At 45.1% G+C, this 20,931-nt stretch overlaps 1 protein-coding gene across 3 annotated transcripts; it reads right to left on the reverse strand.

The window, feature by feature from the left end:
- Nucleotides 1–3,385: 3,385 nt before the first annotated feature.
- Nucleotides 3,386–13,298, reverse strand: Ppp1r3b (protein phosphatase 1 regulatory subunit 3B). 3 transcript variants are annotated; one of them, XM_023717628.1, is made up of 2 exons: nt 13,195–13,298; nt 3,386–6,582 (listed from the first exon to the last, which is right to left on the reverse strand). In XM_023717628.1, the coding sequence occupies exon 2, from the start codon at nt 6,552–6,554 to the stop codon at nt 5,706–5,708; it is 849 nt and encodes a 282-aa protein (XP_023573396.1). In that variant the 5' UTR covers nt 6,555–6,582; nt 13,195–13,298; the 3' UTR covers nt 3,386–5,705. The 3 variants fall into 3 exon arrangements, with proteins under 3 accessions (XP_023573396.1, XP_023573397.1, XP_023573398.1); XM_023717629.1 differs by lacking the exon at nt 13,195–13,298 and adding an exon at nt 12,043–12,124; XM_023717630.1 differs by lacking the exon at nt 13,195–13,298 and adding an exon at nt 11,637–11,985.
- Nucleotides 13,299–20,931: the final 7,633 nt, after the last annotated feature.

Raw genomic sequence — 20,931 nt, forward strand, 5'->3', positions numbered from 1 at the left:
GAACTGCCATCTCGGTCTCTGTGGAAGTGAGCTTCTCTCTTTACTATTGCATTCAGCCTGAACAGTGATGATTTTAATGAAGTCTAAGTGATTGGAATGCTGTTGTGTTCTGTGAGTCTCCAAAAGAATGCACATAGTACTCAGGGAACTTTTTGCAGTTTATATTTAGAACCCTTTTAAAGATGCTGGCCAACTTCAGAAATATTCAGGGCAATTTCAAGGCCGACCCTTCCTTTCCTTCCTTCCTTCCTTCCCTCCCTCCCTCCCTCCCTCCCTTCCTTCCTTCCTTCCTTCCTTCCTTCCTTCCTTCCTTCCTTCCTTCCTTCCTTCCTTCCTTCCTTCCTTCCTTCCTTCCTTCCTTCCTTCCTTCCTCCTCAGCACATGCAGGTCCCTTCAGATGGGCGGTTGTTAGGGAAAAGGGCCTCAATGGTTAGCTCAGAGACAGGGGTAGGACACAGATCTCCCAATGTCCCCTGCCTTTCTGCAGCTTCCACGCTTACCAGGGGACCCCAGAGAACAGAGCTGGGTGGAAAGAGCTCCGAGACCCTCCTGTACACAGCCAGTGGGCAGCGAGTGGGCAGCCTAATGCTGCAGGGCTGCTCTGCTGCTGTTCCTGGGGACGCGGCTGCAGGAAAGTGGCTTTGCTTTCATACTCTGACCTTCTCAGAGTTCTGGTGATGGTTTCACATTTATTTTTTTCTGTATTTTAGGGAAGGGTCTACAGGGTGTTCAGGGTCTCACTACTAGATCAGACTCGTAGTGATCCTCCTGTTTACAGCTTCCCAAGTGCTGGGATTACAGGCACTGGACCCCACACCCAGTCTCAACTCATCTCAGCGTGCCCCAGGGACGGGACCTGCCATGCCGGCATGCACTTTAATCCCCTGAGCTATTTGGTCAGCCCAATGGCTTCACATTTATGTGATGATTACGAAAGCTGAAGTCTTAGACACTGATAGAAAGCAGTGTTATTGTCCCCCTGTCATTTCTGTGAGGGCTTGCTGGGGGCAGTGTTTGAACATTTTGAGAAAGACAGGCGTGTACGGCACTCCCATCTGGGACTGCACCCTGGCTGCTGTGCATCCGCCTCCTCTGTGTTTCACAGCAGAGCCACCACTCACCTTCCAGGGTGGCAGGGCCTGAGGCAGGTGACACAGCTGGGGGAGGTTTGCAGCCTGCCTCTCTCCCCTCCATCCCTTCCTCTGAGCTTTGCGATACACACCTCCCTTAGGGTGATGGACTGCTCTCCAGTGCAGAGGGGAAGCATTCCCAGGAGCAGGTCCATTTTGGTGCTCAAGGTTTCACCACTGCAGAGCTGTGACAGTCGCCCAAGTTCTCCACAGCCGTCAGGGTACATCTGTCTGCTCTACACTGAAGAGCAAGCGAGAGGGAAGAGAGTGACCCTGGTGCAAAGCATCCATGGCCCTCGCATCTCCTCCCTAGAACCTGTCTTCTCAGCTTGACTGGTGTCACTGCAGGACAGTTTAAAAAGCAGTTAGTGCCTCCTCCCAGCCTCACAGTTTGGCTTTCCTGCAGACATTGATTGTGACTGAAACCTTCAAAAGCCCAAGATCTGCATGTGGAAGGACTGATGTAAAATATTGTTCCCCTTTCTCTGGCTCTAAGAATAGAAGGACAGTTTGAATTTTGTTTTTTTCTATCTTTATTTCTTCTTGCTTTTGAGATAGATACAAACAAATCACTCTCTTGTACCAAACACACACACACACACACACACACACACACACACACACACGCACACGCACAAAGAAAACCCCAGCCATTATTGTGATTTTCTGTAAAGTGCATTTCCCCTTTAACTTTGTGTACAAAAATATTTATTTTTAAAAAACATGCAGAAATTTCTTGATAAGGCACTTTTAGGCATAAAATGAAGATGAGTCCCCAATTCTACATTTACATCGAGGTAAAACTGAAACACCATCACAGCTGCATTCGCCCAGCCCCCACACACCCAGCAGGGTCTCCAAACCAATCAACACAACTGGAAAAGCGTTCACAACTTTGCAACTTACAACCATGACCAGTAGAAACTGATTATCCCTGATGTGCTGTCCCACTCAGGAAACTAAGATAAGCTGCCAGATCATCTTCATGAAACCCTTACGATCCCACTATGGGCAAGATCCCTTCTTATCCCCAATTTTAGTAATCCTGTGGGGAGAGACAATTAGATGCGGCCCCTCATTACCCACAACCATGGCCAAGAGCCTCTGGGACTGCATCCAGTGCAAGGATTTAGAAAGACAACAGAGGTTTGCAATGACATCTTTGGGGAGAGAAGACCCACAAACTGGGCACTTCTAAAACAAGGAACAATTGAAACTCATATAACATCCAATGACTACCAAGAATACTTGTTTTTAAAAAGCACATGATACCTAAGGATCAAAAACTACAAAGTGGTTCAAAACTTACATCTTCAAAAACATCATTTTTATCACCATTAAAATCAAAACTTTGAAAAGCATCTCCCCATCTTCCTGCCCTCAATCCTTTCTGTGTCTTCAGAGTTAATAAAGGCTTCCCCTTTCCCTCAAAAAAAAAAAAAAATAAAATAAAACCTAGAGATAAGTTCCACCATTGACTCAGAATATTTTCATTCCTGGAGAACTATTTTTAATTATTATTATTTTTTTTTTGTCTTTTTGAGACAGGGTCTTGCTCTGCAGTTTAGGCTGGCCTTGAGCTCACTTTTTAGCCCAGGTTGGCTTCAAATCACAACAATCTTCCTGCCTCAGCCTCCCAACGACATGTACCACCACACCCAGCAGTTTCTGAACTATAGAGCTCCATTCTTTTTCATAGCTCTCTTCTAACAAGAATCGTTTTTAAAAAGCCCACTCCTTTGCTTCCAAGACACATCTTCCAAGAAATGTTGAAAGCTCACTAGTATATATTTTATATAGTTCAGCTTATTTATTGCACCCTATTTGCAAAAGTGCCCTTGGGAATTTTGGAAAATAAATATGAAACAAAAATGGAGTAGCTTTGTGGGTCTCAAACCACAGCATTATGGTACAGTGACAGGAGGCTGGGAATTTAGGGTGAGGGGAAAGACATGAAGACTGGGGACTATTCACCATCATAACCAAGAGTGGTGCGAAGTCGAAGGTCCAGGGCGGTGCAGCCAAGACTTTAAGGAGCCTGTCAGCCTCTGATACGTGGAGGTGTCAGTGGTGAGGTAGGAACAAAGAAAGGGAGAGACTGTCAATGCATCTGAAAGGCCCTCTGAGAGTGCCACAGGCAGCAGACTAGGCCAAATGGAGAAGGGGTGGGGCAGGGGGAAACCACAGAAGGCAGAGTCTTTAGGGCGTCATAAGTGACAGTCCTCATCATTTTTAATTTTTTTTTTTTTTTTTTTTGTCCTCATCATTGAAGTCAGGCAAGTAGGCTCTTTGAGGGGAAGCAGGGTCTCTGCAGGCAAGGGAAGACTTGCTTTCTGAACAGAGAAGTGGGGTGTGTACCCCAGGTGTGTAAGCTGGGGGCCTCTAACCAGTGCCCCCAGCAAAAAAGCTGGGGCAAACAGGGAGAAATAAGGGGTGGGGGCTGTACAGCTGCTTTAGGAGAGATGTTTATCACTGAATTACCATATTTCAAATTTTGACAGGGAATGTCCTGGGATCATTGTTACACAAAACCAGAAGACTGTATTCTGGAGTCACTTGAGGACCTTTTCTTTAGAATGCAGAATCAGCCTTACTCTGGCAACCTGTAAATAGCACCTTGTCCCTTTCCTACACTGGGGGCGGGGGCACTTCTTAACCCAAAATAAAACTCGGGACCTATGTGAGATCAGTTTGGCTTCTACCGGATTTGGATTTATACTATTAATAGTTCTGTAACATTTAAGGTACCATTTTGTGTACCTGATGCTTGGATAAAACATAGTCTCACCCAATTTCAGCATAAAATACAAATGTGATTTCCCCATAAATTACACTATCATGTATTCCCAAAGTGCCATCCCCTCGGGGGAGGTACAAAACATAAAGCCCTAGATTGTGGACTAGTAACAGCTAGTTTTAGGAACAAGAATTACATCAAATACCACTTAGCATTTAAACAGTTAAAACTGAATGTTCAAAATGAAAATAGAAGTTCAAAATGAAAATTAAAAAAAAAAAAAAATAGTCCCCAGCTACCAAAGTCCAGGAGCAAAGGTGCTCGATACGGGCAGGACACGGATTCCAAAGCCACAGCAAGCAGGAGCTCTTTTTCATCTGGAAAATTCAAGCGCAAGGCACTGCTTGACAAGTCCAGCCCTGTGCCTCCACATGTCAGTGGCGATGTATTCCCTTTTTTCTGTGAGCCTAAGAGAAACCTCACTTTTAGTAAGATCAGGCAAATAGACTCAAATAGTTCCTTAACCAAACTCCAAAACCAAGAAGAAAAATCAAAATGTCTACAAATACACATGTAAAAATATTAGTCAAATACTCCTAAGTAAAAACCAATCTTGCCCAAGAAAAATCACAGGTTTGGGGACCCCACCCGACAGTGAAGGTCCCAGGAGTCTCACAACAGCATTCTCTCATGTCTTTTAGTCCAGCATGGTTAAGAACAACTGACCACTGCTTTTACAGAGTTGGCAAACTTTTAAACATAGGGCAACGTGACGAGGATTTGCCCCCACCCCTTTCCGTACTAGCACACCATAAATAAGAACACCCGAGCTAATGTCCTTGGGTGCTTGCAAAGTGTCCTGGACATTGCAGGCAAAATAAGACCAGACAGTTTTTGAGGGCTTCGTGGATCTGTAAATCAAATGTTCTAAACACAGAATCAAGAGGACTCTGGGGGAAGAGGGATCTACAGTTCTTTGTGAGAGAATGAGGCTCACAAGCCAGCCAAGCAAGTGAAAACAAATCATGTCACTGTGCCTTGCAGTGACCCAGGGTGGCGGCAAGTGCTTCGAAAGCTCTTCCAAAAAGCCAAGAGGAAAAGCTCATGTGTCCTGTGCACCGACTGCCCTGCCTCGTGGTCGCCCTGCCATCTATAACCCCACCTAGGATTTTCCATCGCTAGACTGTTGCTGCCTGCTGGAATATAGATGCGGGGTCAGGACGAGGGGAGAGGAAATGCCTCTCTCAGTCACAGGCTATTTATTTGCCTTTATTCTCTTCTTCGGAGCATCAGATGAACTGTGAAGAAAAAAAATGAAATGCAATAAAAATGAACTTGCAGGAAAAGGAGCAGATTGCATCTGTCCTCTGTAGCTGTGACATCTTGTTGGTTGTCACAGTGATGGTTGGGTGGTCCAAGCAGCAGGAAAGGCCTGGATGGTGGAGACCACTAAAGGTGGGCAAACTGTGGGGGTCCCACTGGGGTGACTGAGGACTGAGCAACTTCCAGGTCACCACTTTCTGTCTCTGGATGCAAGCAGGAAGCAGGCTCCTCTAGCTTCGGCAGCACTACCCACAGGCTTTGTTCCTTTCCAGACCCTTCCTGGCACCGCTCTGCTCATTCTTGTGGCTGCTTCAGGTGTCACAAGGGACTGGAGTGTCACCTCTGAGTGAGAAGCTAGTTCTGTGAGCTGAACCTGGCTGAATTTGCTGGTTTCAGAAAAAAGTGAACAGGATCCTTCCTTTTCCTAAACTGTGCCTGATGGCAGTTCAGCTTTGCTCTTCTCTTGGCTTCACCAGCCCAGGGTGACCAGGGCCACAACCTGTCAACTGCAGTCACTAATAATAAGGCCCCAGCTTTTCATATCCTAAGTAACTCGGCCACTCTGGAAACAGACCATAGGAGCACCGAGGGCTTCCAAACTGGTCAAAGGATATGCCAAAATCCGGCCCGTGCTGCGGCTCGACCTGAGTGGACTTCAGTTCAGCCTGGATGATCCTGTAGTTTTTGCCTTTGTTGCTGTCCCAGTACGTCTGGCCATTGCACTCGTAGCACACGGCAAACTCCATCTTTTCATAAGACTGAATCTTTTCAGGCAAGCTAATGTCAAAGGAGAAGGTGTCCCTGTCTGAACCGGCGTAAGTGTCCTTCACGTACTGGCAAGGGAAGTCTGTGAAGCTCTTCCAGGTGTCGAATGTCATCCTGATCTTCACGATCTTCTCGAATGCGAGGTTCTGAACCTTCACGGTGCCTGTGATGGCTTTGTCCTTCAGCACGCAGTTTTCCAGGCAGACGCGGTTAGCCTGAAGTCGATTTCTAAAATCTAAGTAATCTGTGGAGGGCTGTGAAAAGTCCAAGACAAAGCTCTCACTCTCTGCTGTCGTCAAACTCACAATGTTGTCTAGGAGCTCGGTGATGTTAAACGGAATATCTAACGGGTCATCAAATTCTGAGAACACTTTGACCATTGTCAGGGCCAGCCCTTGGTTGTCCGCGAAGGACACACGCTTTTTCACTTTTTTCTCCTGGAGGGCAGGGGCTACCAATCCGCTGGCTTCATCCTTGCTGCCCAGCTGAATGCAAGGCCTCAGCGGCTTGCTTGGCTTTGGCGAGGCCTTGAAGACGAACCGCTCTCGGCGCAAGGAGGGGGCCATGCAGTTGTACCTGTACTCAATGTCCACTGCCATCGCGGGGTGGGAGGAACAGGCAAGCACCCTGGCAGAAGGGAAAAAGACAGAAAACGGGAAGAGGTCAGATGGATGCTTAAATGACTCATCCCAGCAGAGCACGCTGAACAGTATCTCCTTTCACCTGGGCGCACACGGGTCCGTGCTAACTCCAGGGTGGTCTCACAAGATGTGGGTTTCAGGGAAGAATAAGTGTGTGTGTTTGTATGAATGTGCTGGAGGAGGGATGTTGGAAGTAGAAAACACACAAAAGCATGAAAGCCTCTAGTTTTAAAGTTACGTTCATAGGTCCTTCTGTCTTGAGCTCTTCAGTATGCTGATGAGCCAGCCACACAGTCACCCTGTTTGCAGGCCCTCTCACACCCACCTGACTAAAACACCCCTTGTGGGTAAGTACAGTACAGACAGGTGACCTAAGGAGCACAGTTTGGTAAAGACTGGTATTTTGATTTATCAACTGGCAAGCAGATACTGTAAATATTTACAGCATAAAATACAGTGTACTGGCAAAATAAGTTATTAGCATATACATTATTGTGTGTGTGTGTTTGTGTGTGTGTACAAAACACTTAAAATATATTCTCTTGGCAATGTTCCAGTACTGTACATATATTTTCTTTCTTTTTTTTTATGCAGAACCGGGGATTGAACTCAGGCCCTTGCGCTTGCCAGGGAAGCGCTTATTCTACTGAGCCATCTCCCTGCCCCCATGTACATATATTTTCATTAAGCTTAGTTACTATGAGGTAAGGTAGCTCTACTGAATTTATGCCTCCTATTGAAATACAATTCTGTGTCTTTTGGTTAAGATCTCCACACTCCCCTCAGTGCCCAGGCCCAGCATTCTTCGGTGTTTCAGGGAGTGGAATTGTTACAGATTCCACACGTAAGTGAGAGCAGGTGGAATTTGTCTTCTGTGCCTGGCTTATTGCCCTTTATGTAGCGCCCTCCAGGCTCAGCACATTGCCTGAAATGGGAGCACGCCATGCTTTTCTATGGCTGAGCAGTATCCCATCCTGCATGTATAGGCACTGGGATTCAATTAAGGAGACAGACGCAAGCTGCTTTTCATGAAATCATGGTAAGTTTTCATATTCTAGCATGCTTTTTTATAAAAAGAACCATAATTTAATAAGTTTAAGTCTTTCATATTTGTGAGCTTTTTGCCTTTGATATCAGTGCAAACAGTTATTCTGAGAACAACAGAATCATGCTCTAAGGGATTAAATCTGACTAAAAATTGCATTTTTCTATAACTTGACAAAAGTCATAAAGTCCAAAACAGTACAACATACTCTGAGAAAATATTTTACAAAAGCATGGCAGAAAATAGTGAATACCCTAATATACAAAGAGCTCTTACAAAGAAATAAAATCAAGCAGTCCACACACAAAAATGAGCAAAAGTATGAACAGAAAATTCATGGAATAAATTGAAAAGAGTCTCATACATATGCAATGTCCAACATTAAAATAGGTGTAAGAGACTTAGATTAGAAAAGATGCTCATTTATAATTATTGAATTTAGAAAGATAATGTCTTTATCCTTCTCAATTGAGACAACCTTTAAAAATGTTATCTTTCTTTGGATATTGCATACAGGTATTCATCTTAAGTAAACAGTTCAAAGTGATTGTAAATTAATCTACTAAAATATTCATTATGGCAGATGTTAGAGACTGACCACTAACAGGTACCTGGTTAACTCACCTATGTTACGTCTATGCTATTTATTTTTATATCATCACCGAATTCATTTATGGAAAAGATTTAAGTGGTATGGGAAAATTTTATACTATATTATAAATGTGCAAATTAGAGGTGATAAAGCTATAGATCAAGAACAGATGTGGGGAGAAAATGTCAACATAGGTTAGCTCTGGTCTTATGTGGTCATTCTGTATGACATAGAGGAAAAACACAGCACCTGGGGTGTTCAGTATCCTCTGTGACTTAGGCATTCATGGTGGGTCTATTTTCAAATATGTCCACTGTGGAGCAGGAGGCACTACTATATACCTGAAACTGCCAAAATACCCAGTGCCACTGATGATCAAAAATGACAGACAAAGTGATGGGCAGCTTTTGATGAGAGCTGGAGACCACTGGTCTGGCCTAACAAAAAGTGTTTCATTTCACCTTCTGATTTTGATTAACCTGAACACATCATGAAAAAGTGAAAAAAGGACAAAGACATCAGGTTTGATACCATTTTTTTTTAAAGAACAGCACTTTCCTAGAATGCACGAAAAACACTTAGCTGTGACCAACTGGAAGAACACAAGTTCAGAGACAAAAAAGAATGACCATAATCAGCTATTAAAACATTCATTTTAAAGGACATTTATCTTACTGTTTCCTCTCTAACCAAGTCAATCTATGAAAAAAATAGGGCAAATTTATCTATTATCTTTTTTTTTTTTAAAGACAGGGATTTGCTATGTAGTTCAGGCTAGTAGAACTCACTGTATAGCCCAAGAAGACCTCAAATTTATGGTGATCTTCCTACTTCAGCCTCCCAAGTTCTGGGATTATAGATGTACACTATCATGCCCGGCTATTGTCTGTTCTTTTTATTTGTTTGCTTGTTTCACATTATTTTTTTGAAAAGAATAAAAAAAGAATAAACAAAAAAAGCATTAGAAATGATACAGAATTTCACTAAAGAAAATAATAAGAATTCAGCAATGATATCTGTTCTTGTATCCATGCAATATTTCTGGAAAGGAAAGTGCTTACTCAGTTGGGCAAGATGGCTTTACACAGAACCAATGGGTTGACTACCTAAGATATTAAAATAGAAAAAGACCCTAGTCTTAAAATTACTTGAATTTTGGTTTTTCTTCTCTACTCCCAAATGTTTATGTTAGAAGTGTTAGCACTACATCTTCAGTTCTAACTTTATTTTTTTACTTTCTATTTATGGTCAGGCTCTTGAACTCACAGTAGCCTGCCTGCTTCAGCTTTCCAAGTGTGAGGATTACAGGTGTGTGACCAACTTCACCTCTGATTTAACATAGAGGTGAGATCTATGTTCTACTTTGTTTTCTTTTGAGACAAGGCCTCACCATGTAGCTCAGGCTGGCCTTGAACTCCTGGTGATCCTCCTGTCTCAGCCTCCTGAGTGCTAGGATTATAGGTGTGGGCCACCATGTCCAGCTTGTTTTGTTTTTTAATATGGATTAAAACCAAATAACCACACAACATCCACACTTTGTATCCCAGCAAAGTATCCCACTTAGCCCATCCAGGAAACTCTGGGGGTGAGTAGGGGAGGAGGAGGTCTACCCCTACCCCCCTCTTCCTCCTGGCCTGAGTCAGCAGTGTCAAGCACAAGTTCTCTCTGGGCTTCTAACAAACCAACTTCAGCTTCCTGTATACCTTTAAATATGTTCATCAGAAAAAGATTGAGAAACTCTCAAGACACTGTGGCAACAGAATGGCCAAGTGAGAGGACCCAGACTACACACCTCCAGCTCACTAACACCTCTCCCAAGTTCTGACCACACATGGCGCACACGAGACCTTGGTCAGGCTGCACTGCTGTGGCCCTGTGGTGTACATTTGCTCCCGGGATCTCTCTTATCACCAAGCTGTAAGAACAAGCAGGACTCGAGGTGGAGAGAAAGATTCTGGCCAGAGACAGAGCTGATTAAACATTCCACTGGCATTTTCAAGAGCCAAACTGTTCTTGCACGATTCTTCCAAGAAAGGCAAATGTAAGGTTTTGATGGCCCCAAATCACCACTGGCAGGACTACTGCCCCGGGGGATTGCACAAGCAACCCTGGCCCAGAGTCCTTTTGCTTTTTCACTGTGTCACCATCACTGCAGGTGAGAACATTTACCCCTGTGGCCTCAGTCGGGAGCACATTGTGACCGGGCACCGCCTTGCCTGTCCATGCAGTGGATTCTGGCTCTCTGACTTATCTTGCAAGAATGCGTGTGTCAAGATGCTGGTTTGGGGTAGGCTTTTTTAACCATTCTGCCTAGGAAGTCCTCAGTAGATTGTGACAGGGACAGCAACACCCAGAATTACTGAACTACCAAGATGTCCAAAGTAATACTTTTAAGTCCCTGAAAGGAAGACACCTGGGCAGGTGCTTCATGAGGAAATGGCATGAAAATGATCAGTTGCCAGGCAGGTTGTGCCAACATGTACCTCAGGACCTCCTGCCAGACTCTCTGGCTGGTCCAGGCAGAGCCCTGTCCCAGGACCAAAACCAGAACCAGAATATGGACACATATCAGAACCAGCAAAACAAGACACGAGTTGCGGCACAGGCTCTGGAGCACTGTGGTCCCATGCACAAGCTTCAGAGGTCAGCTGTGCTGGTGGAGGGAACGGGCTGCACAGAGAGCAGGGTCAGTGCTCCTGGCCCAAGCTCTTTCTGTTACACTTACAACAACACACTTTCTCAAGACAGCTGGCCAGGTGAGACGTCATGGTGGTTTTTCTTATGAAAATACCAGACCTGCTCAGAAAATAACCACAAGACCTTCCTTCCCAGTGTAAGGCTCCTGAGCTACCAACTTTTCTGGCTGTTCTTTTTGTAGGAAGCAATTTTTTTTTTTTTTTTTTTTTGTACTGGGCCAAGGCATTTTTTTCCCATTCTTCTTGATAAGACAGTAAAATCAGATGTACAACAACCTGCCAGCAACACTGAACACTAACCACCAAAGTACATTAGAAAACTGTTCACAACCAGTTTACAAGGCATGACCACCCCCCCCCCCCTTCAGCAATTCTTCATTCCTCCCCAAAGGTTCAGCTGATAGCTTTCCTGTTTGTACTCAGACTGTGGGAACTTTGTTTACAGCCATGAAGTATTTGCACCCTTCCATCTTGTGATCAGCAACCATTTGAGATAAATATTTGAGTAAATTGAAGTGGGATAGACCATTGCCATCTAAAAATGTCCCAGGAGAACAGAGCCCTACATAAGAAAGAACGCCTCCAAGGCGTTGTGCTCTAGGGCTCAGCTTATTTGGGCTGCAGAATTCTTCCCGAGGTTCCTGCGAGCTGTCACTCTGTGCAGATAACAATACCTGACGATTGTCTTCCCACGTTTCCCTGCATACCTCAACTACTTTTGTGGTGCGTCCTCCAGCTGTCCTCCCTTTAGTCTTGGCTCCTGCGCAACTGCCAATCCAATCAGTTCCTCTCCTCCTCCTCCTTCCCCAGCCTGAAGCCCGAGCCCCTGCTTGGGATCCCGGAGTCCCTGTCCACACAGTCCACAGGCTCTGCCAACTTTCAGCAACTCTCCGGTTCCCACCTTCTCCTCTTCTTCAGGCAACAATACCCTGCCAGGCCCCACACCGTCTGCTATTTCCTCCTGGGCCCTCAGCTACAGTCCTATCCACACCCCTTCCAAAGGGCGTCTGGGCTGGTGCGCCCCCCAGGCTCCCCTCGCCCTTGCCCAGGTCTGCAGTGGGCGGGGCTATGCCGCCCGCCTCCACCGAGCCGCCAGTGCCCTGCCGCACCCACCTTCCGGGCCGCGGAGACGCCCCCGCCCCAGCGCGCTGGCCGCATCGGAGAGCACTGCCACCAGACTACGTGAGCGTCGGTGTGTCCGGGAGGCTGGGCCTGGGCTGGGTTCCAGGGGTGAAGACCGGAGGAGGAGCTCAAACGATCGCCCGGGGCGGGCGGGGCGGGGCGGGGCACGAGAGCTGGGACAGCGGAGCAGCGCTGCTCGAGCACCCCCGCGCGGGCCACCGCACCCCGAGTCCCTAGGCCTCGAGGACCTGTGATACCGTGTGTGCGATTAAAAGGTGATCTGAACTAGACTGGAAAGTAGATGGGAGAAGGAAATAGAACTTTACAGAAATAGGGTTTGTAATCAACTCCCCCAGTCCCCACCCCGAGACTGAACCCAAAACCTATGCACTGAGCTACATTCAAGTGCTTTTTCAGTTTTTTCAATTTTACAACAGATTTTAGCTAAGTTGCTAAATTGTCCAGGCGGGTCTTGAATTTGTTATACTCCTGCCTCAGCTTTCCAGAGTACTGCGATTACAAGCACCCCCCATCCCGGGTCTGGAAGCAGTATTTATTTATTTAACCGCGGTAGAAAGATGAGAGGGAAAAGAGAGAAAGAAAAGAGGAGAAGAAGGAAGAGGAGGAGGAGAAGGAAGAGAAGGAAGAGGAGGAAGAACAGGAGGAGGAGGAAGAAGAGGAGGAGGAGGAGACAGACACAGACAGACAGACAGACAGACAGACAGACAGACAGAGATACAGACACAGACACAGACACAGACACAGACACAGACACAGACACAGACACAGACACAGACACAGACAGGCATACAGAGCCACAGCTCGTCCCTGCCCTGCAGAGCCCACTGCTCAACCCCAGGGCCTCCTCCACAAGAGTCAGGGCCCCACACTGGATACCGGTGTTAGGTTCGAACTCTGGGACAACCGGCTCAAGGCTGTTTGTGTCCGCAGCCCCAGCCCCGGGGGCAACCTGGGGTGGCACGAGGGTCGGGCCAGGCTCGCTCTGTCCGCTTGGTCTCCCCGGCTGTCCTCCCTCTGAACTCAACTCTGGCTCCTCGACACCGCGTGCCAGGAAGCCCGACGGCTGGAACCGGAGCTCCCCGCGTGCCCCTGGCCTGCCCGGGACTCGGGGCGGGTACATACCGGGCACCGTGGCGAGTCCCAGGGCGGCCACGCCAGCCCGCCGCCGCAGCACCGCGGGGTCCGCCTCAGGTCCACGTGCGGTCGGCTCCCGCGGCCGCGCTGCGGGCTTTAACTTTGCAGCGGCCGCTCGGGACCGCGGCCCAGACCCGCGCGCGTGAACGCCCCCCGGCCGGCCGACCAATGGCTGCGGCAGGGAGCAGCGCCCCGCCTCGCGCTGGGCCGCCCGCCGGGAGGGACACGGCTGCGGGCCAGGCCCAGCCAGCGGCTTCCTATGGGAGGGCGTCCCGTTACCGTTACCGAAGGGTCGAAGGGCCGGCAGCCGGCAGCGTACGAGCTCCGGCCCGGCATTGCTGTGGGCGACCCCAGCATCCGAAAGAGCAAGGCAGTCGTGCGCCCCCTGTCGTTCTGTCACACAAGGCTAGCGTGGGGCTCACGGGTGACAGTGACCTCCTCACCCTGTGCAGAGCTAAAAGTTCCCTGAGACAAGTGTGTTTCGTTCGGTTTCATAGAGTCTCTAGGGATTGGTTCCCTTAACCCCTACGACAGTGTCCAGGATTACGGGACCTTACTTTGTGCCTATCACGTCCAGGCGTTAGTTATGAAATTAGAGTAAAACCTTTCACAGTACAGTTGCACTGGGGCAGGCGAAGGTTTTTCAGGTGGGTATATTTCGAGATTAGCTGACTCGAATGTGTTGCACTAGTAACCTCCCCAGTCTTCAGGGCCTCTCTGCTGTCTCTGGTGCACCGTACGGTCAATGACAACTTTAGTAGTCTGAACCAGAGGCTCCGCCTCTCATATGACATGGCTTTACCTATCAGCTGATCTGAGCTATGCCCCTTAGGGAAAGGCTCTCAGGTTCCTAGTTTTAATGACCAATAATATTTTAGAATGTTGTTAATTGATACAAGTGTGTGTGTGTGTGTGTGTGTGTGTGTGTGTGTGTGTGTAACCGGGGATTGAACTCAGGCCAATGAGTTTGCCAGGCAAGTGATTATTCTACTGAGCCATCTCCCCGGCCCCTTTTTTTTGGTCTTTTTGAGGTAGAGTCTCACTGTGCAGTTCAGGCTGGCCTTGAGCTCACTTTGTAGCCCAGGCTGGTCTGGAACTCTCAACAATCCTCCTACCTAATCCTCCTGAGGGCTGGGATTACGGACATGTGCCACCACACCAAGATTATGCAAGATTTCCACCTGTCTTAATCACTTTCTGGAACAGATTATCAGACAGCCACCATTTAAAGGAGGAGAAGTTAATTTTGACTCAAGGCCCCAGTCCCTGGCAGCAGGAAAGCCGGGTGAAGAGGCACATGCCTGTAATCTCAGCACTCTGGGGGTGGAGGCAGAAGCATCGCTGCAAGTTTGAGGCCAGCCTGGTTTACAAAGTGAGCTCAAGGCCAGCCTGAACCGCAAAGCGAGAACCTGTTTCAAAAAGAAAAAAAGAAAAGAAAACCTGGCAGCAGGAAGGCAGGGAGAGAAGGGAGGAGTCCGGGAGGGACACACCCCCAGGGACCTGCCGCCAGTAAGGCCCCACCTCCTAGCGCGTGCATGAAATTGTGAACTCATCCGTGGCCAAATCCACTCATGAGTAGAGCACCCGTGACCCACTCCCATTCCACGGCCATGAAATTGTGGGCGGGCATTGTAGATGTAAATCATAAGAGCTTTTTATATTGCATTTTTATTGGCACATATTTGCAATACACGGCGCTTCCATTCCTTGAGTTGGTGCATGTGCCTAGCACATTTTAAACCCTAATTTGCTTTCCTTTCTCTCTCTTCCCTTCTCCTCTCTCCATCTCTTGGTCCCCTCCCCATTTGAGAATGGTCTTTTGAGAACTATCTGTCTTCTTCCTATTAGATATCTTCTATTTTTCTTTTTGTTTATAATTTGGGTTTCTCATAGAATACAAACTATGGGATATCTAAGCTTACATGGCACCAACTTTTTAATGATCAAGTAAAGACTTTGAAACAAATGCTACCATCATTTTTTAAAAGTGCCCTCTAACAGCAATACAATAGAAATGCACAAAGGGCATATTGGTCTTTGCCATGGGATATATTTAGGATTATTATATTGCATATGGCATCTGAGAATTTCTACTTCAAGGGCTATAGAAACAGCTTCCAATTTTACTAGTTATGCAAGATTGAAACATTAGTCCCTTACAATAATCCAAACAAACATTCAGCTCTACAGAAAGCTTTCCTAGGTGCAGTTTTCTCGTCTGAAGGGTAAATGGTGATCATTACTCTTCCTCTCCTCTGATGAACAAATCGGATAAGGGACCACCTGCGAAATCTGCTCTTCCTGGGTGGTTCTCATACTCTGTCCACCGACTCCCAGCCCCTTTTTTGCTGGCTGACGAGTAGTCTGAAGATTTATTAAGCCAAGTACTGGTCACGTCTCTCAAGCACAGCAAGTGTGTCAGAGGAGTGAACAAAGATTAAGAGCCAACAGGTATTGCAAAATGTATGCAGGCAAAGGGAGACCTGTACCAAGCTGGAAAGGAGTTAGGACAAGCAGATACACCTTTATAGCATCGGGGTCTGGAAGCACGCTTCTTACACAGATCTAGGCAAGCAGGGGTAATGATTTCCCCTGTGGTTGAAATGACTACTTCAGACCCAGAAAGTGGGGCTAAACTTAGTTGTGGCACACCACAGTCTTGGTAGGTAGGAGTCTGGCCTCTATGAGTTTGAAAAGAGCACAGTTCTTTTCTTCTTTCTTTCAATCAGAAGACAGCTAGGAAGCAAGCTCAGGAGGGATATAGAAGAGAGCAGGCCCAGAGCTCCAGGCCCCGAGGGCTGGATCATCCTTGGACATGACCTTATCCTGCTCTCTCTTTGAAAGAAAACAAAGAGGGAAAGTGAACATGGAAAATTTCAACCTCAATCAATGCACACCAAGTACCCTTTATGATAGCTGGCACTGAATTTTAGCCTTAATTTCATTTATTAAAACCACTCCCTAAGAAAAATAAACCAAAAACCTTAGCAGCAGCTAAGCATAGCTAATTATTATTCTTCCATGAACTGTTTTTGTTTTTTGTTTTACATTTTTTTTTCAAGACTGTCAGTGGTAGCATTGTTTTATTTCTTTCTTAAACTGGGGCTCACCTGATTGCTTTAGCTCTCTCATTCATTCATTCATTCATTCATTCATTCATTCATTCATTCATTGAACAACACATTGAGCAGTTGCTATAAGCCAGGATGCTGGTAAAAAAATGAAAAAAATATAAGATTACTTCTGCCCACACTCACCCAAGAAACTCATAGGCCAATAAATAGTGGTGTGGAAGAAATAGATGAAAGATGAGTCTTTGTGTTTGGAAAGTTGAAAGAGAACCTCCTTTCTGTGCACACAAAGACATGTGTGCGTGTGTGTGTGTGTGTGTGTGTGTGTGTGTGTGTGTGACATCAGAGTGGTGGAAGCAGAGAAGGTCAGAGAAGACTTCTTGAGAAATCACCCTGGTAGGATTTTGATAGAGGAGGGAGAGTTGAGCAATTGAGAGAGACTGAGATAGGAATTGGCAAAAGCATAGAATTCTATATTTCCCACCAGAATTTCCACCCCATTGATTAAACATTAGGTCCCCTTTCTGGTTAAAGATTAGACACAGTCCATTTCTTTTATTCATGTGTTGGCATCAGCTTTCTGCTCATGCAGAAAGTTTTAAGAAGTATTGTTGATGATTTATCTCTTCCTCAACTTAATGCATTTCAAAAATCTCATCTAAGACTTTGGAAGAGAATTTTTTTTTTCTGAATTCTGATCTTGCTTTTCTTTGAATGAAAATTATTACAAAGTGAATCCTAATAAAGATAACCAACATCAAGAGCTAGAACTAACGGAGAGAACATTCTTTTACTTGATCAGAATAGAAAGTGGGAAAGACTGTTTCCAAACTGCCTAAGTCTATATTTAGATGAGTGGAGTTATTTGCACCTGTCAGAGCTGCCAACGTGGTCTGGGTGCATTATGTTACCTGGGGCCCTCCGTCCCTTGTTCAGGTTCCACGGACACTGATTTGTGAGGTCATTCTCTATGGGGACAGGCAGATGAATACTTATTCAATAATCCTCTGTCCGTGGAGAATGTGTCCTTTGCTGGTGAGAAGACTTGGAGTAGTTTGCATGTCAAGTCTTCTAGAGTTGATTAAAACAGTCCTCACTCTTGAGGGATAATACTGGTGTACAGATGGCTCTTTTAAATGTGATATGGCTGCACAACTACTTTTGAGCTCACAGCTTTATCCTTTGTGTGAGTGCTTTGCATGAGTTTCATATCATTTCTTTAATTCATATTACTGTTTTTTAAAAATCAGGATCATTTTGTGTGTGTGTGTGTGTGTGTGTGTTTGTGTGTGTACAGCTTTAAAAATTCTTGACTACTCATTTTGAGTGTATTGGTATTGCAATTTTCTCTATTCTATTGCACTTTTAAGATTACAACTTTTAGTACATACTCATGTATAGTTGTGGCATTTACATTCATGCATGCATGGTGCCTTTTCCTGTTCACCTTCCCTTCTGACATGTACTTTTCAATGGTGACATAATGTTCTTTCATATAATTTATTTAACTTCTTATTGTGGAGCACTTATTTTTCTTAGATTTTCTCTGTTGTAAACACACTTTGATAAGCATCTTTATATTTAAATCTTTGTCCATGTTCCCGAGTATTTCTTACAGTCCTATTTCCCATAGAGTAGTCATTTTTCAGGCTTGTTTCATTTTGTGGAACTGTTTTGAGAAAGGTTAGTATTGATTTGTTTTTAAATTCTTGCTACTAGGCAAAAGAAAGTTAAATGACTCTAGTAAGGTCTTGGTTTACAGCCTTTGGACAAATTACACTTCATTTTACAAAACAAAGATTTTTTACCAGTGAATCTTATGCTCTGTGTATGGATGAAAATAGCTACACCCCTCATCATTTGCTTTAGCTTTGAGTCTCCAAGTAAACAGCCAATTTGTGCTATGAATGGAGACCTCACAACCCATGTTATTGACTTAAATGACATTAAGTGGTGGCTGAGGTCAGGTGTAGAAGCTGGGAACCAGGGAATACCACCTTGCCACAGACTTATAAAGAATTGGGCAAAACCCTGTAATATTTATTTTCTTTGCTCATTCATCCCCTAGTCGTGATCGTGTGATCATAAATTATATTTGAGCATGTAATTATGTGTACAAATGGTACAATGTACACCAGAACTGCATCCAGAATTTCATGACAAGTGGTGTGCACTTTTGTGAAGGGAAAAATATGCAAAGCGCTTTTCAGGACCATCAGGCCCCCACTTGGCTGTTGCGTGCCTTACACCTTAGGTCTGGGATGTTTCTGTTGCATGCTTCTGGAGTCAAATGACTCAGAAAGCGCAGCCACTTCAGATGTTGTATAAGCAATTGTACTTCAGCTGGTTCCAGCCTGGTATTTACAAGACCGCCTGGATCCCACTGTCAGGAGCATGCAATGAGATAGATTGGTATTTAAAAACAATGACTCACTTGAGAGATGAGAGGAAACAAACTACCAATGTGCAACCATCCTTCAGCATGCACTATATTTCCCAGCAGCCTTTAATTTTCTATCACTCCTTTTACTTTAAAATTTAGTGAACAGACATCTTGGTTTCTCTGGTGATCACTTGATGTCCTCTAGAGAATTGCAACTTAAAGGCTCCATTTTTCCTCTCTTTAGTCCCATTCTAAAAGGTTTCTCTGCACAGAACCACAGGCTTTTTTGGAACTAGAAATGGAAGAGTTGAAGAAACTAGAAAATCACACATACTGATACTGTGTCTCGCCCACTGCTTGCCCTGGGTGTGCTCCAGAGGAGGCAGGAATCTTGGTCTCAGAGGCGGCCCCGTGGTCTAACAGGGTTATTTCACCTACCATGTAATACGGACACAGAGGACAATAGCACACTTGTTACAGAGGCTACTCAAGTTTCCTATAAAATTATACTTCACCAGAAACAACAACATGATAACTATTAGTATGGGTCTTTTTTGGTGAGTATCCAGGATTATAAAATACACAAAACCAAACTTTGCCATTGTTTTCATCTAAACGTTGGAGGTTGCTACAACAGTGCATTAAACCTTAACAAAGATATTTGGCATCATTCCCATTTTCCTTCTGTTAATTCCTTGGTCATTTCCAATACAAAGCCCTCCCAAATATAAGGCTTTTGTGCCTTATTTTTCTCATTGTTTAATTGCTCTGAAAAATGCAGTAACTTATTCTTCCATCCCTGACTTTGACTCTTATTTCCCCTCTTCCCTTCCTCCTCATTCTCTTCTTTCTCCTCCTCCTCTTTCCTTTAGTATTGGTTCTGTTTCTCTTTATTTATTTTAATACCAGGGATCCACCTCAGGACTTCACACTTGCCAGGCAGGTGCTTATGCCACTAAGCCATCTGCCCGACAGCATTGGTTCTTAGTTTACAAACATTTAGAAGTGTCTTTTTCCTAAGAATAGGAAGGCAATTTTCTTTCTTTTGCTCTCTTATAACATCAGTATCACCCATCAGCTTTAAGACTTATCTCAAGATGCAGTTTATGAGAAGAAGAAAAATATGTGGGCAAGTGTAACTTCCTACTAAAATTCCAGGGAAGATGGATAAAAGGATGAAGACTCACAAAACTCTCGTAGTTAGGAAATGACAAAGTAGAGTAGTTCGGGACTCTGTCACCTGGAGTTCTGCAAGTGCTGACTTGGACCCAGTGGGCCTTGACCTCAGCAAAGTGACTTATCAAGGTCGTATCTCTGATATGACGTATTTTGTGATCTGTGAAATGGAAGCAGTTGCTTTCTTGCTGCGGTTATTCTGAGATTGCTGGAATACTTTGTATCATAACCACGTGGCTTATTCTAAAAATACCAAAATATAAGAACAGTTACATTTCTTGATTATTCTAAATACAATAAATCAATAAAAGTGGAAGTCTCCATGTAGTAAAGCCAACAAGAAGCTTGATCTCAACCATTTTATTCCACTCATGAAAATTGGGAGTGGGCCCTTTATTCTTACACTGTGATCAGTGTCCTGAGTGCTGTTCTTCTGGGCCCAGCCTCTGTGGAGGCGAGAGAGATCTTGCTGCTCCCTGGAGCTCGTGCTCAGAGTAGGCTTTGGTGATCCTCGCTGAACATGCCTCAAGCGAAGTTCCTGTAGCCCAGATCTGAGGCCTTTCCAGGATGATGCGCTCAGTCGAAGTGTCAATTTTTAGCACCTGGTCCCACAGCTCAGCGGGTGTGAAGTTTTATCTTCTATTCTTAGAAGGTTCTGGACTCTTCCTGAAAGGACCCCACACTCCCAAAGTCTTGTGGGAGGTAGCTTTCCAAGGCTCAACAAAGGACCTGCTCTAGCACTTCCGTGAGGCTAGAAAACCCAAGGCTGTAGATAACAAAGGCTTTATTTTCTCTCTGGTATAAGGTGTTGGGGTGTCTGAGAAAAAAAGCACAAATTTATATGTTGACACATTGTAAATGATTATAGACAGGGTAAATATGCCAGGGCCATCACTAGTTTGCCAAATATGCCTTCACTGAGGATAGGTGAGCAGAAACAACTAAGATATAGCTTATTTCAAAAGGAAAAAGGATCTTTCAAAAGACCCTTAGAAAAGAGAAACCAGTGAAACAGGTTTGCTACAGGAAGCAAACAAATTTTTTTAAAAAGCTTAGGTTAGAAAAAGACATGGTCAGTGAATTATGAAAAACTAC

Source organism: Octodon degus, unplaced genomic scaffold (assembly GCF_000260255.1).
Source record: "Octodon degus isolate 3935 unplaced genomic scaffold, OctDeg1.0 scaffold00053, whole genome shotgun sequence".
Classification (NCBI taxonomy): domain Eukaryota; kingdom Metazoa; phylum Chordata; class Mammalia; order Rodentia; family Octodontidae; genus Octodon; species Octodon degus.